The 15,426-nt window shown below is 42.1% G+C and overlaps 2 protein-coding genes across 3 annotated transcripts in view; one reads left to right on the top strand and one right to left on the bottom strand.

The window, feature by feature from the left end:
• The first annotated feature begins 781 nt into the window (after positions 1–781).
• Positions 782–15,426, top strand: part of LOC131101420 (sal-like protein 3) — a 30,940-nt gene continuing 16,295 nt past the window's right edge. Inside the window, exons 1-4 of one of the 2 annotated variants that reach the window (XM_058046544.2) lie at positions 782–1,656; positions 2,600–2,898; positions 9,583–9,741; positions 12,735–12,840. The gene's annotated coding sequence lies outside the window, so the exon portion shown is untranslated. Of the gene's footprint in view, positions 1,657–2,599; positions 2,899–5,078; positions 5,193–9,582; positions 9,742–12,734; positions 12,841–15,426 lie in introns of those variants that run through there. The other variant, XM_078791834.1, reaches the window with a different exon arrangement.
• On the bottom strand, positions 903–2,956 carry LOC131101423 (forkhead box protein H1). The gene is made up of 3 exons (XM_058046553.2): positions 2,722–2,956; positions 2,547–2,642; positions 903–1,724 (listed from the first exon to the last, which is right to left on the bottom strand). Exons 1-3 carry the CDS (start codon positions 2,854–2,856, stop codon positions 1,164–1,166), a joined length of 792 nt encoding a protein of 263 aa, XP_057902536.2. The 5' UTR covers positions 2,857–2,956; the 3' UTR covers positions 903–1,163.

Genomic DNA, 15,426 nt, shown 5'->3' with positions numbered 1-15,426 from the left:
CATTTCAGCACTATTGTGCTAGGTATTGGCATGCAAACATTAGCATGTTAGCATTGCTAGCATTCTTTAAGTCATTCAAACCCTTGCGATGTATATTTTCATGGTCCAGGAATCAACATATGTGGATAAAATAAATGTAGGACGAATATTTATGCTGTAAATCACAATAAGGGGGAACTACAGGGCTTGGTGGACGTCTGTTCTAGTTTTTATAAGTAAGTTTTTATAATATTTACTTTTAATATTTTATATTCATATGTAAAATGTAAAATATTTTAGGATTGAGATGACTATCACAAAAAACTAACATTTTTGATGTTTAAAAAAAAGCAAAATTTAAATAAAATGTTGGTGTAATTTGTCTTTAGTGAAATAATGAAATACAGTATGATTGTGGTCATGTGAGGACAGACAGTATTAATCAAGTAGTTACTATATATCATGTATTTATGTATTAAGCATAAAGGATTTTTGTATTGGGCCAAAGGTAATGAGAGTGATGAGGCAGGATACGCTAGGCTTTTTTTTCTTCCTGCTCTTTCTCTGGACTTTAGCTTTTAATGCCTTGTTATATCATACACTATAATTAAATCATGGTGTCTGAGACCATTTAGAAAAGTGTTCAATAACTTAGGAAAAAGTCGAAAGAAGCAAACAATTGAAAAAGTGTAGTTTGTGACTTACAGCTAATTTAAAGTATTTAAATTGTGGACTATTTCCTTTTTACTGTGTATCTCTCGTCTCAGCCATGTGAGACGCTAGCTTTAGTTGACTTGGGTCAGATGGAGTTAATGTTCCTCCAGGAGCTGATGTGATCAACACGTCCGCGATTAAACCAAGTTAATAATTAACATCCTGTACTTCTCTACGTGTGAATGAGGGGATAAAAAGACAAAAACACGTTGAAGAAAGTTGAAGTTTCATTTGGAATATGAAGGCAGGTCGGTAATAAAAATATATATCAAGCTGCTACACGACAACATTGGAAGGGCGTTCAACCTGCAAGAATAAATAAAAACAATGCAGGACCGTTTTCGTCCTGAGCCTTCAACAAAAATCCTTTTTGACGCACGAGACACATTGATGAGGTCCTGTGTGGATTCTTTGTCCCACAACATGAAACGTAGAAAAGTTCGTCTTTTTTTTTTTTTTTTTTAAAAAGGTCACAACGAAAAACGGTGAGCATCGTGGGTGAAGGTCATGTAAGGGGTGTAACTGCTGCTGAAGTAAGCCCCGCCCCCTAGTCTGGAGTACACGGGGAAGGCGGGGTCGGTCCGCACCCTCTTGCTGAACTCGGTGGCGCTGTCCGCAGGGTGCGTGCCGCCCCTTGCGGTGGAAAAGTGCATGCAGAGGAGCTCCTCTGTGTCCCAGCTGGGGCGCCTCTTCTGGGGCCGCGGCGTTGAATGATGCTCATGGGCAAGTGCGGGCATGCCGCACCGTGGCGAGGCTCTGGGAGCGGGGCTGTCTCGTTTCAGGAGGGACTCGATGGAGAACGGACCGCTGAACTTGACCTCACATCGTATCTGAACCGAGTCACAGGAGCTGGCCTTGGAGGAGGAGGGAAGGACGCCCACATTCTGGGCATCCTCCCCCCTGGAGGTCAACTCGGGGAAGAAGTCCAGGAGGTCCTTGAAGTGACGGCGCACCATTTTATGGGTGAGCTGACTCAGGTCCAGTTTCCAGAAGTTTCTCTTGCTGACCACAGAGTTACCAAACAGTGGAATCTGAGGGCGGGAGACATTGGTCACATTTGGGGGTTCTCTACAGCCAAGAGCAAAAGATAATAGAGGCCTTACAAAATGCAATAACCAACATCCCCACTAGGTGGTGCAACTAAGTAAGATGTCTGACCATCAGTGGTCTCTTTGCACATTTTCTGTTACATTAGTGCAGGGGTGTCCAAAGTGCGGCCTGCTGATTTTTTTTTTATATTAAAATTTTTTATATTAAAAAATGTAAAAATCAGTTGTAAGTCAGTTAAGTCTGAATATCAACACATCATGAAAGAATTGTCAATGAAAATAACAAGGAAAAATGTTGTTTAGCTAGGCTAAATAGTAAACATTTTTGTTGTACAAAAAACGACGAATAAAGTAAAAAAATGTGTTGAATAGTTAAAAGAATAAGGTCAAAACATTATTGAAATAAAGAAATTATCAGAGTAATTAAATTCAAGGGTAAGGCAGAGAAAAAGTTTTGTGAAAATTTTTTGTGAAAATATAAAAATATAAAAATTATTTTTATTCTAAAGAAATATATAATTTTAGTGGCATAGAGTTGAAATTACATTTATTTTGTTAGTCATAGGAGCAAATAAAATAAATAAATAGGCTGTGGAAATGTTAAGCAAATAAACACTGTGGGGAAAGATCTATAATTGTAGAATTAAAAAACAACTGCAAAAATGTGAGGAAAAAGTTCAAATAGCAAAGTTGACTTTTCCCGCTACTCCAGGATATTCCCTTTCATTTTTTGCCGCGTGGTCCTTAGTGGAAAAGGTTTGGACGCCCTTTTCTAACATGAATGCGACCAGTACATCCACTTACCTTGACAAAACATTTGCTGGTGGACAAACACACTCTGACGTTGTTCTTGATAGACTTCCTGTCTTCCTTGATGAGCGGCCCCAGCCTGTCCATCAACTACAAGACAAAAATGAAGACATCAGATGGATTTTTCATGTGGAGAATATGCGTCTTAAGAGACAAGGTATGTATCTACCTGTGCGAAGGTGAGCATTTTGTCCGGCGCGTCCTGCAGGACGACGGCGATCCTGGCCAAGTAGGTGGTGCTCCTCCTGAACACGTCGCCAGCCGGAGGGAGCTGAGCCCTGACCTTGCCGTGGGTGGTGTGCATGCTGCTGGATGGAAGATCAGGAGTGATGCGGACCCCGAGCAGGTAGGCCCAGCTTTATATAAGACCTGCTGGGACAAAAGCAGGGGGGGTTAATGGGGAGCCTTTGATACTCAAATGGGTCGTTTAGCAAAGGTGGCGCTCGTCAATGCATCCATCCCAAAACTTTGGACCACTTCAGGACTTGAAGTGCACAATTAGTGAGAAAATGCAAATGACTGAGATCCAATACAAGAGTCCCATTAAAAAAAAAAGCCATTTTAAGACGAGCGGTACTCATTTAACTTTATTATGTTGCTAAATACTGCAACCCACATTTTAGAAAGACCTCTCAACGTGACGCAGCTCAACACAAACACTAACTACATTTGTTGAATAAATACCTTCGACGGTGTTAAGCAAAAGTAGGCATCAGTGTCATTTAAGAAGGCAGTTTTTAAATGGAAGTCTTGTGTGTTGTATTATGTACGATAACCTCAAGATAACACGTCAAGCTGTGTCCAGCAACACTAATTCTTCATTGTAATACACACTCACCAGCCAAAGACGACTTATTGCCAAATATACCCGTACGTGAGCTCAAGCGTGCGTTTGTCAGTCCATCCATGCATTCAACAAAGTCAGCTGATTGCTAAACAACCACCAGGTGTGTGTTGTGTGCGTTTCAATCGACCTGTTGCAACCCGAAGTGTCCATGTTGGGTTTTATAGTATGGGCCAACTACACGCTGGCACGAAGACCTCGCATTCCAATGAGCCATCTCAGCGCTTCACGAGTATTTGCACGTCAAAGCTGATGCTCGTCCATATTTGCATCGCTGATCCTCATTCATGTGCACCGTGAAAAAAACACAGGAAAAACACGAGACAAAACCATGATTGAGCGCAGCGCAGATAAAATGGGATAAATCTTTATCTTTATTGTAATATTTATCATTATTGATCATATACTATATATGACACACATGCAGAACTGGCATTGTAGGAACACGGTACTATTACTGTGTTTTAAAATGATCATTTTATAAATAATAATACTGTGGTGTTAAGTTTGACAAAAAAATAGCCTTATATATTTTTCCATTGTATTTGTTTTTATATTATTTTTATTTTAGATGTAATTTTGATATAGTATTGTACATTTGCATACTAAGATAAGAGTTATTATTATTATTTTATTATTTATATTATTCAGTATTATAATTATTATAATAGTTATTAAATTTGACCAATACTGACAAATAATAACGTTTTAATTAATATTAATTTTAATTAAGAATTATTTAAAAAATATTAGATTTATGCTGGACTTTATGTACTTTATGTAAATACAAAGTCAATTGTTGGAACTGGTTATTACAGTATTTGCATTTGAAAATACTATATTGTAGAAATTGATATTATACGTATTAGTATTTATAATTGTATTTATATATTTAAATACAACATGATGATGTCTGTCCTGCATGCAGCTGAATGTGTGTGTGTGTGTGTGTGTGTATACTGTTCTTTCTGGTTGGCAGCTCAGACGAGGTACAAATGGCCGGAATGCAACTTCTTTCTTTCCTTTCACTTTCTTTCATTCCTTCCCAAGACGTTTGTTTTCATTCAGCACTTGGGAGTCGTCACATTCCAGCGGTTGTCACCTCATCTACTGCAGCCTTTGTTTGCGCTAATGGGTTTCTTCTCCCTGCAGAGGGGTGACCGCTGAAATAAAAAAAACAACAATACTCCTAACACAGAAATGATCCAAAGGGAAAAATCAGCAAATTGAAAAGGCTGCAGAGGCCAAAACAAAAGCCAAATATGTATATGACATCTACAGTATGTTTGGAGCATTTAGACAATGATGCACGTTTGCCCCTTACTAAATGCCTGTTAATATTGTCATTCGTCCAGGTCATTGTATTCTCAGGGCATTCAATCGATCACAGCTGGACTCAGGCAAAAATGTTCCATTTTGCACGTTTGGAGAGGAGTTATTGAAATAGTGATCTTTCCCTCCCCCTGCTGTTGGTATACGGAATTGCACAATATGGAGGCCTCCAGCAACAGGTGGCTTTGAGGAACATCGACGCGAAACAGTTCAGTTTTGATCAAGTTGAAAGGCAAAGATTAGTGACTGCTATTGTGACACGTTGCAGTAGATTTTTTGTTTTTACCAAATACGATGTTGTAATAGATCATAAACACCCGATTTCTGTTTTCGTGAAGCATGTGGTCGTACTCACCTTCACGCATGCGCACAGGCACAATAAACGTCATCAGCCCGCGCCCGCAAGCGAACAAACGTAAACAAAGATGACGGAGATTTGTGGGCTTTGTTTCAGCGGCACTAAGGTATTTCTAGAACTCTTCCTAACCTCATAATGTTATTAAATTGAACTTATTTATTCTTATAGAGGTATGTGTGTACTAAGAGGTTCAAATCCGTGCTGTAGTATATGGTAAATAGTAAATACCATATACAACAAAAAACTGCACTACAAATTAGTGATACAGTTTGTGTTTAAGTGTGCATTTAATTTAATTTTATTTTATACAGGCTAAAAATGTTAGAACTGTTTTGACGTCTTTTGACCAATAGAGGTCAGGCTTGTACAAATCAAAATAATTCCCATTTTTCTTTTCCCTGTGTGACAGCTGAGGTATTCATCCATCCCTTGGGAAAGCCCTTATTGAAAGTGGCATAAATAACAGGGGTTAATTAGATATGAATTGATCGTGTGTAGGTCACAGGCACTTCCATCCATCACTCTAAAAGCTCTTTAACAATAGATTACTAGCCCAGTCGTTCTCAAGTGAAAGGGGCCAGCAGGTTACTTCATTACTGTTTGGTCTGCGTGGGGTGGCTCCATAAATCAGTAAATAGTAATAGTAATAGTAAATATGACTGTTTCAACGCAGAGGAGGTGATGTTATGTGTTATGCTGTATGTTTACTGTGAGGCCGCAGTGCTTCCTGTAATGCTAACATAATTGACATGGATTAAACTAATGACCCAGGGCATGCTTGTGGCACATAACACCAGCGTTCGACCGACTCCGGGCTGAAGATGTCCACAGCGTCCCACCTGCCTGTCACCCTCTTTGATTAATGACCTCGCTGCACGGTGTCCCCGCACATCAGAGCCCCGGCTATCTCTTGGAGTTCTCTGCGTTGGCCTTTGTTGCCGCTCGGCCCGGAGCAGATAAAGATTTACTGCCATCAGTGGGCAGATTTCCGAGCGGGAGTCGGCGTGGGGGTGTGGGTAAAAAGAGCAGCACACATTTTGGGAGGGAATCTCATTCCGAGGCCTGCAGAGATATGATCAGCTTATTTGGGAGGTGGATAGCACAGGAGCCCTTCTCCTCGAAAGAAGGAAATTGTAAATATTGATCCTTGAAATGAAGTGTCAATCTCAACTGGTGAGATTGTTTCTATCATTTTGTCCAGAGGGGAGGGGTCAGTGGTTTCAAACGCAGCACTGCAATGAGAGTTTGGCTCGTTTAAGCGACTGCCACTCGATTCCGGGAGATAACAGCTGAGATCTGTCGCCAGCACGGGGAAATGAAATCAACTGTTGTTTGCGGCCAGATGAACCAACGCCATTACCTCGACTCAAGTGAATCAGAGGCTATTGATTTGAAATTATTGGCCAAGGCCGCTCGTAGGTCGGATTGTTCCTAATCTCTCAGGCACGCTGCTTTGGAGCAAGGATCGTAGCAATGACTATACTTTTTCTGTCAATATTCCATCATTTGCAATTTGTTTTATGCTTTCTTTAACTCTATTTGAAAAGGCCACATGGTGGACGAGTGGTCAGCATGTTGGCCACACAGTCCGGAATTTGGGAAGATGCCCAAGTTTACTTGTTTTCCCTGTGCGTGTGGGGGTTTTCTCCGGGTTTTCCTCCCACATTCCAAAATCAGCGACTCCAAATTGTCCATAGGTATGAATGTGGGTGGGAATGGTTGTTTGTCTATATGTGCCCTGTGATTGGCTGGCCACCAGTCCAGGGTGTACCCTGCCTCTAGCCCCAGGACAGCTGGGATAGGCTCCAGCATACCACCGCAAACCCAGTGAAGATAAGCTGTATAGAAAATGGATTGATTGATGGTTTAACATAAAAAAACCTTATGTTTAAACCTTATTTAATGTTGCCAAGTAACACTTATTTGCCAGTGTCAAGTAAATTTGACTGTAAAATATAACATCTGTGAATATGTAAAGTAATTATGTCTTGATTATATCCAAGTTTTAAGTTATATTTATTTAAACAAATTAAGTAATTAATTAAGTAAGGTTTTTCCAAATGGTACCAAATAAATGTAAGAATACTGCATTTACAGTATATCACGCAATTACATGCAGTCTGGGATATTTTTAGGATATTTTACGGCCTTGAACTGATTTAAATTTTTTAAAAACCTTTACTTTGTACCCTTTGGTCCCATACATAAAATATAATATATAACAAATCATGTGGTTCTAATGTTAGTAAATTGGACCAATATCAAAATCTCATTTTCTTTGCAATAAAGGGCATCAATACATTAATTAAATTATATAATATTGATGACGTTTCATGCAAATAGCAGAGATCCTTTCCTTTTTGTGTCTCTACATGCAAGCCATCACTAGGTGGCAGCGTTTCCCCGTATGACCCCCGCTGTGGCCTCCATCTCTCACGTGTGATCCTTCCCCGGGGCAGGAAGGTCACGCGAGTTCCTCCCCTTCGATTAGACCCGACTCGCCTCCTTAAGCTCAAGTAAAACGAATGACGCTCATTTCAGAGCAACGTCTCAGCAGTTTGCCGACAGTCTCCGTCGTTTGTCAGCGGGATTTGTAGCGTCGGGTGGTTCTGTTGTATCCAGCATACGTGCCCAGTAGGTTGGGCCAATGCACTAATCACCCCAATCACCATTTCCATTACACTTAATTGATTGACTGTGGAGTGGCTCCCTGCCTCAATTTGACAAATGAGAGCGAGAGGCCCGTGCCACTCTGCTGCTATCAAAAGTGTGAAACGCAAGGACAGCGCCTGCAGCACTTAGTGTCCTTTAATTGCCATTTACATAGAGGACTGATCATTCGTTTTTTTAAACATCCCCCATACTCACCAAAGTACTCGCCGTCCCGTTTGTCAGATGATGCTGTGTGTACGGTTGACGTCCCGACATGAGTACAATGAAATGCGTTCTTGCTTCGTTTGAGCCATTAGTCCTATAAAAGCAGTCATTGCACTCTGACCTCCCTCAAATACCCACAGTTATTCTGGAATATTCTTCTAAACATTTAAAAATGCTACACCGTTAAGAAGAACTTCTTTATAAACTGGTATGACGACTCTGAGTGGAAAAATGAAACATGTTTCCCGTACATTTATTTAAGGTTAAACGTATAACACTTTTTTGTGTAGCGAGGGATGTATATAATATTTGATTTTTTTTTCTGCCATTGGGGCAGATAGTATTGTGCCCTTACATACTAAAAAGATTTGCTCTGTGAAATACATTTTTATTGTAAAATATCTAATATAAACATATACAGCAGGGGTCAGCAACCTGCGGCTCCAGAGCCGCATGTGGCTCTTCAGCCTCTTTATTGTGGCTCCCTTTGCGATGCTTGAATATTTTTAACACCCGAGTGGGGAAAATGCACGTCTTTTGTAATGAGTTTTAAAAAATCCAACTTTGTCTGAGACCATGAATGCATCCTGAGTGAGTTCTGACTGCTATCCAGTTCAGTACATGAAGGAAAACAAGTAATACTTACCTACAAATCTAAAAAATAAATTCGAGATAATTTAAAAACAGCGGCATGGGAACTTGTTTTTACGTTTACAGTAGTTTACACATACATTTATGTAAGTTTATCTCCAAAACTAGCAAGAGTACTCCAACTCGTCTTTTCTTATCTGAACTACTTTGATACCCCCAAATTCCCTCCAATGTTGTTTTAAACATACTATATGTTTTGCGGCTCCAGGCTATTTTTCTTTAGTGGGCATTGGGTAAAATGGCTCTTTTCATAGTAAAGGTTGCCGACCCCTGATATACAGTATATGTCAAAATAATATATTTCTTTTCAATATTGACAGTGACACTCACAGGACAGATGAGTGTTGCATATTTGCATTTGGTGGGCTCAGTAAGATCTGCTTTTTCCGACTCCCAAATAAAGCAATGCTAAAGAGACTGCATGTGTAACCAAAATGATAATATATAACAATGTATGTATATATTCACACAATAATATCAAATACTGTGACATTGTTTGTCCATTTTGGCCTGTTGGCTCCCGAACCCTGAGGATGAGCACACACTCGCCCGGCTTTATTTTATCGGCTTTTCCACGCGTGGCAGAGTAATAACGACAAATCGTGGCGTTTGATAACGATTAGTGGAGATTGTCTCAGCTCACTTGTAAAAATCCACATTTAAAGAGCCATATTTATTCTTCCATTTACACGTTTGGGCTAAGAGGGCTAATCGTTAGCAATTAGGGCGGCGTGCGTGCGGATGTGTGTGTGTTGGCGACGCACGTCGGCCTCAGGCCGTACTCAGCAAGCTGTGACAAAGGTCCATTACCTTGTCTGATGGCGGCCGCTGATCTATTAGCATCATCTAAAAGCTGCATTAGGATGAAGTGGAGACGCTCCTAAACGGGGTGGGCGAGAGGGGAGGGGGGGGGGGGGGCTCTTAGCGGCATTCACAGCCTTTACATGAGACCTTTCCACCTTTTGTAGGTTAATGCATGTTCAAGCACCCGCCAGACAACACTGCATACGCAATGAGGCGTGCACGCCGCCCTTCAAGGCCAGACACCAGCCACATCACGGCACGGGAGAATGGCGGCTGCACCAACAAACGGAGCGACGGAACATCACTACATGGCAGGAAGTCTGGTGGGTTTTGAAGCGCAACAGGTATGTTTACGTAAGTGGCCATGACGCCGCAAAAAGTCAGCAAAAAAACACGAAAAAGAAAAACAAATATGTTTACAAATACAAATCAACTTTCTTCTGTTGCTTATTTTTGTTATTTTTAGTGCTGTCAAGTGATTATGAAGTTTCATAAAGTTAATCACGTGGTTACGCTGTGATTAATCACGATTAAATTACTGTCAATTACAAATATTGCAATCACTGCAAGACACTGCGATTGGCTGGCGACCAGTCTTGGGTGAATCCCACCTCCCACCCAAAGCCAGCTAGCAATTAATCACAATGAATCGTGATTAATCGCACCTTTTGCCTTGTTCTTAATTGACTAATTCCCTACTGAAGACGTATTACGTTTTTTTCAAACCCAATGCCCAAAACTTTAATGCATGCCCATATGCACGCTCAGTTTAGGTACAGATTTGCAAATTGTAAATAGATCATGGTGTTACATTTTGAAATATATTGTTATTTTCATGTAAAACAACTCTTTTTATGTTGTGGCATAGTTGTTTATATATTTTGGCTAAATATGTATATATATTTATATGTGTACCCCGCTCCCATAGAAAAAGGATGAATGGAGATGCAGGCCAAGTTCTTATAAAATGCACTGCTGCCACCTTGTGGCCATTTTTTCATCTTAACACCGCACAAACGCTCTCTTCTATTGTGGAGTTGCATCATCACGCACATAGCGCGCAGGCCACACAGCTACAAGATCCGAGTTCAATTCCACATTTGGGCCATCTCTGTGTGGAGTTTGCATGTTTCTCCGGGTACTCCGGTTTCCTCCCCCATTCCAAAAACATGCTAGGTTAATTGGCCACTCCAAATTGCCCATAGGTATGAATGTGAGTGTGAATGGTTGTTTGTCTATATGTGCCCTGGGATTGGCTGGCCACCAGTCCAGGGTGTACCCCGCCCAAAATGAATGAATGACATTCATATGAATGTTTTGGAGGTTTTTATAGGTGGAATAGATGTCTCCTCGCTGCCTCTTTTAGCTGTTTGTATAACTTTCAAACATATAAAAGATCTGTTGCAGTTTCATTTTTTTTTATCCTCACGCAAAATTTGGACAGACAAACGTGACACCTCATAAAAGAGTGTTTTTGGAAAGATAAGGCCAAGCGATGAGTCTTAAATTGGTGGCTGTAAGTGCCCGTCCCGACCTTCATCCCGCTGCCGCTCGTACACAGGAGGCTAAAAAGAGTAAAATGGCTATTCACCTACATCAAAGGTTGCGTGGTGTCATTTATGGCACTGGATGTAAATGAGACGGATATGCGGGAGCGACATAAAAGAAATGTTATTAAGAGGGACGGGAGAGAGGGGAGAATCAATGGAGGGAACTTGAAACGCGCTGGAATACATTTATGACGGCGTAATCATGAGGGCGCCCTCATATCTAATTATTTCTGCATCATTTCTCCGCCGCGTTCATGGACAAATGTAACAGCGGCGATGCGACGTGAGCATGGTGGGTGTTTGATATGCAGAGAGGGACGTGTTGCATTTGAAGTGAACCTCGTCACTTAACAGCAACATGCAAATAAACGCGTGGAGAAAGATGGCGGCCAAATGGCTAAAAAAACCAAAAAAACCCGGGCAACACATAAAACACCACAGTGGATGTCTGCTAGCGTGACGCCGTGGCCGGGCGCCGCAAGAAAAGCCACCCCGCAGAGGCCGGGCCTGGCGCGGCGGCGCTGATTGATATACTACACGGGAAGCATATGGACGCCGTGTTAATCGAATGAGGCCGACATCTGCGAGATGATTTACGCCTCGGATGTGATTTGCAAACTGCCGCTAGCTCCGGTGACATCATCACTACTCCGGCACATTTCCTAATTGAGTGGCAGACGTGGGAGTGGATGCTACACGCTGGAGAATAGATGCTGTGTACTGGACGTACTGTCGATCGGGGGTGTCCAAACCGGGTACACATACAACACATTGGTTGTATACCCCGCCCGCCTCTCGCCCAAAGTCATCTGGGATAGGCTCCAGCATACCCCTGCCACCCTAGTGAGGACAAGCGACATAGAAAAAGGATGGATGGAACACATGTAGATATGCTCCATAGCCTCCAGCGCGACCCTAGTGAGGTGGCAGAGATGATGGATGGTTGGATGGACGGATGGACGGATGGACGGATGGGTGGCACTTCACTTGTTGCACTCTTCACCCCCCTCAAATATTTAAACTCTCTTCTTAAATCATCTTTGTAAATGTTCTTGTGATATTTTGACTTTATTCCCATATTATTATAACATGAACATTATAACATATATCCCAAATTACAACTTAGTTTCTCACTTAAAATAATTTTCTTTTTCATTTTTCCTTGAATATTTTGACTATATGCTACAAAAATTGTGTTTTATTCTATTTGAATAGTTTTTTTTTCTGCTACAGTAATATTAATACGGTAATTTTACGAGTTTGCTTTTTTCTCATATTTTTTTCTTATAATATTTTGACTTTATTTTTGTAAAATAATAATATTTACTGCTGTTTTTTTTAATGTGCAGCCATTTCAACATTTCTATTGTATATTTTAACTATGACTTTATTCCCATAATGTTTAGATTTTTTTTCGAATAACATTCTAACTTTTCCCCCAGCCTAATTGGTTCTGTTTGTTTCTCTTACGACGAACAAGATTAAAATTTTTTTTTACGATTTCTCATTTATGCTACTGAAATTATTATTATTTTTTGTTGTAATATTACTTTTTTGTTAGATTACAAGTTTTTTCCGTTACGCTTTTGACTATATTATTATAATAAAGTTTTTTTGGTTTTAAAAAGTAGAGCCACCGGCCCCCAGATTAATTGCAGATTAATTGCACTTTTACTGCAGTTTTATCAGATCCTATTGGATACGTAAAGGAAACAGACTTTGAGAATAAATTGAGAATAAAAAGATGTTGTTCTTGGTCCAAATAGGAGATCAGACACCCGACAGACGCAGCAGCGCCCCCCACTGTCAAATCCTCTTTGTCCAGACGGGCCGAGAAGAGCACCATGTTTCCGTGGGACGTCCTGACAGAAGGTGAGGTCAACTATGAGCAAAGTGCGCACACGACGGGGATCTGGGAGGACGGATCTGCTCTTTGATGGTGCCCCCTCCAGGCCCAGTGGAGTTAATTAAAAACAGGGGCGGCTCTGGGGGGTCAAGCCTGGCGTGGATGATCTGATCACGGCGAGGATTTCGGAGGCTAATCGTTGACTTTGGCTGGGACGCTAAAAACACGGCGGAGCTCAAGCTATTTATGTGAAAGTGACACGGCTCTCCTGCGCCCGCCGCCGTCATGTTTGCGTGTCCACTTGTTGCTACGCAGAATTGGTCATGCACAATCACGTGTGACATCAAACACTACTGAATTAGTTGACAGATGACCAAAGCGTTATTGAATTAGTCATGGAAGTACTCCTTTACACATGGAATAGGTTACCAGGGAAATACTAATTATTTAGTATCCATTTGGTTTTATTCATTTTATCATTTTATATTATGTTTATTATTATTGATTGCCATAATCATTAATAATTATGCATTTATTCTTCATAAATAAGTCCTAATTATATGTTGCAATCTGGGCTGCGCGGAGGCTTCACAGCTAGGAGACCCGAGTTCGATTCCACCCTCAGCTATCTCTGTGTGGAGATGCATGCGTAGCTTTTCTCCGAGTACTCCGGTTTCCTATCCCGGCTGTCTTCAGGCAAGAGGCGGGGTCCACCCTGGACTGGTGGCCAGCCAATCCCAGGGCACATATAGACAAACAACCATTCACACTCACATTCATACCTATGAACAATTTGGAGTAGCTAATTAACCTAGCATGTTTTTGGAATGGGGGAGGAAACACACGGGGAGAACATGCAAACTCCACACAGAGGGTGGAATCGAACTCGGGTCTCCTAGCTATGTGGCCTGCGCGCTAATAGTGGGGAACAATTGTTCATAAAGGACATCCAGATGGTTGATATAAATGGCCAACACTGCTTTGGTGTAACCACCATTTTTCCTACTTCTATCACGTTTGCCACTTGTTGCTCTGCACAATTTCCATCTTGAGATCAACATGAGAGCATCGTTTTCAGGCTCCTGAATCCCAGTCTCTCACAAACGCCACCATTTTGTGTTTGGGCTTGTATAAATGTGCCCCGGGTAATATTTACGACCACCACAGCGTCTTCTGTACAGCCTGGTGGGGCAATACCACACTTGCCCCGAATAAGCTTTTAATACCAGTAGCGATGCCACGCAAGTCATAAGTGAAATGGTGATGTGTTAATATCAGCGTTGGGTTCCGCGTGGCGGCGTATCGCTTCCCCCGGAGCTGGCTTGGCAGCGGGTCGGAGCACTAGCGCCGCTTTTGGCCGCCCTTCCGTGTTGTGCACTGTTGTTTCCCGGAGGCCTCAATGGGACGGCTAGTTTGCGAAATGACAGGACATGCCAACAAATTGCATCACTTCTGGCTCAGCAGCCGAGGACAATGGCCAGCCATATGCCAGTCGGGGGAGGGGGGCGGGCGGGGGCGCCGAGGGATGAAAGAATGGGTCTCATTTTCAAGCCGCCCCACCTCTCCAGCTCCGACCCCATGGTTACGGCATGCAAAGACCTGGCTGGGGATGCCATCTTGGCCCGTGGCGTGACACAGACATACGAGCCGACACATCGGCCATTAGCGCAAACAAAACGTCCACAGATTCATTTCAATGGGCGGGCGGGGAGGGGGGGCGGCCCCCGCACTGGACCGACTCAGCAGAAGTGCAAATACTGTACACACATGCAAGTAAGGGTAAGGGTGGACAGGTATTGCCAAATGTATTTGTGGCTGTCCCAATGTATCTGTTGCGGGCCGCTCATGTGTGAATGCACAGGAAATGCTGAATAAAGTTGTTTCGATGAAGCAGCATCATAAGCTACTATTTTGTGTAACTTTTCAACATTTCCTCGTTTGCGCTTGCATCTTGGGATGTGAGGATTATCTTGTCACTGGCCGGTGCTGTAGGGCGCCCCCGTACATACGACCCGGTCATACGTCCCGCCTAGACTGCAGGAAACAGGAGCATACGCAGAAAAGTCGTCTTATTACGTGGGAACGGCTCATAATTATGCATGCAGATTTATTCCGTCAATCTTACATCATCTTTTTTTCTCTTGCTTTTGTTTTTTTTTTTTTAAGTACAGATTACTATAGGGTGGGAGGGAGTCAGTGGTGGGGGGGAAGGGGGCATGTGGATGATTAGCTTCTTTTTGTCCTCAGCTTTTTTTTCTCGCTCCGCTTTTATTTTCCCTGAGAAGATTAAATATTTCTGCTTGAGAAAGTCTTTTTAGGGCGCCACTGACTGCTGTCCTGCACCGCCAACCCCACTCTACCCCTTTACCCCCACCCCTCTTGAGCACCCGGGGTCCCCCCCCCAGAAAAAACACAGTTTGTCATTCCAAAATGTGGTGAAAAAATGTAATCTTCTTACAAAGAATAGAAAAAGGGAGGCGATAGGGAATTTTTTTTAGTTTTTTGAAAGTGGCCTCTTTATTGAGATGGGGGGGCAGACCGAGGGAACCCCCACCCCTTCCCAACACAGAGTATCCACACACAACAGAGCTCCAATCTGTCAAATAATTAGC

The sequence above is a fragment of the Doryrhamphus excisus genome, linkage group LG7 (genome assembly GCF_037039965.1).
Source record: "Doryrhamphus excisus strain RoL-2023G ecotype Guam linkage group LG7, RoL_Dexc_Guam_v1.1, whole genome shotgun sequence".
NCBI lineage: Eukaryota > Metazoa > Chordata > Actinopteri > Syngnathiformes > Syngnathidae > Doryrhamphus > Doryrhamphus excisus.
The sequence above is the reverse complement of the archived record's forward strand: the minus strand, read 5'-3'. Positions and strand labels throughout refer to the sequence as shown.

Bases quoted from the DNA above. Each gene is read 5' to 3' on its own strand.
- LOC131101423 (XM_058046553.2), bottom strand. From the start codon at position 2,856: ATGCACACCACCCACGGCAAGGTCAGGGCTCAGCTCCCTCCGGCTGGC. The intron at 2,643-2,721 runs GTAGATACATAC...TTTGTCTTGTAG, and splicing joins AAATGCTCACCTTCGCACAG to TTGATGGACAGGCTGGGGCC. The intron at 1,725-2,546 runs GTAAGTGGATGT...TCCCGCCCTCAG, and splicing joins CCAGCAAATGTTTTGTCAAG to ATTCCACTGTTTGGTAACTC.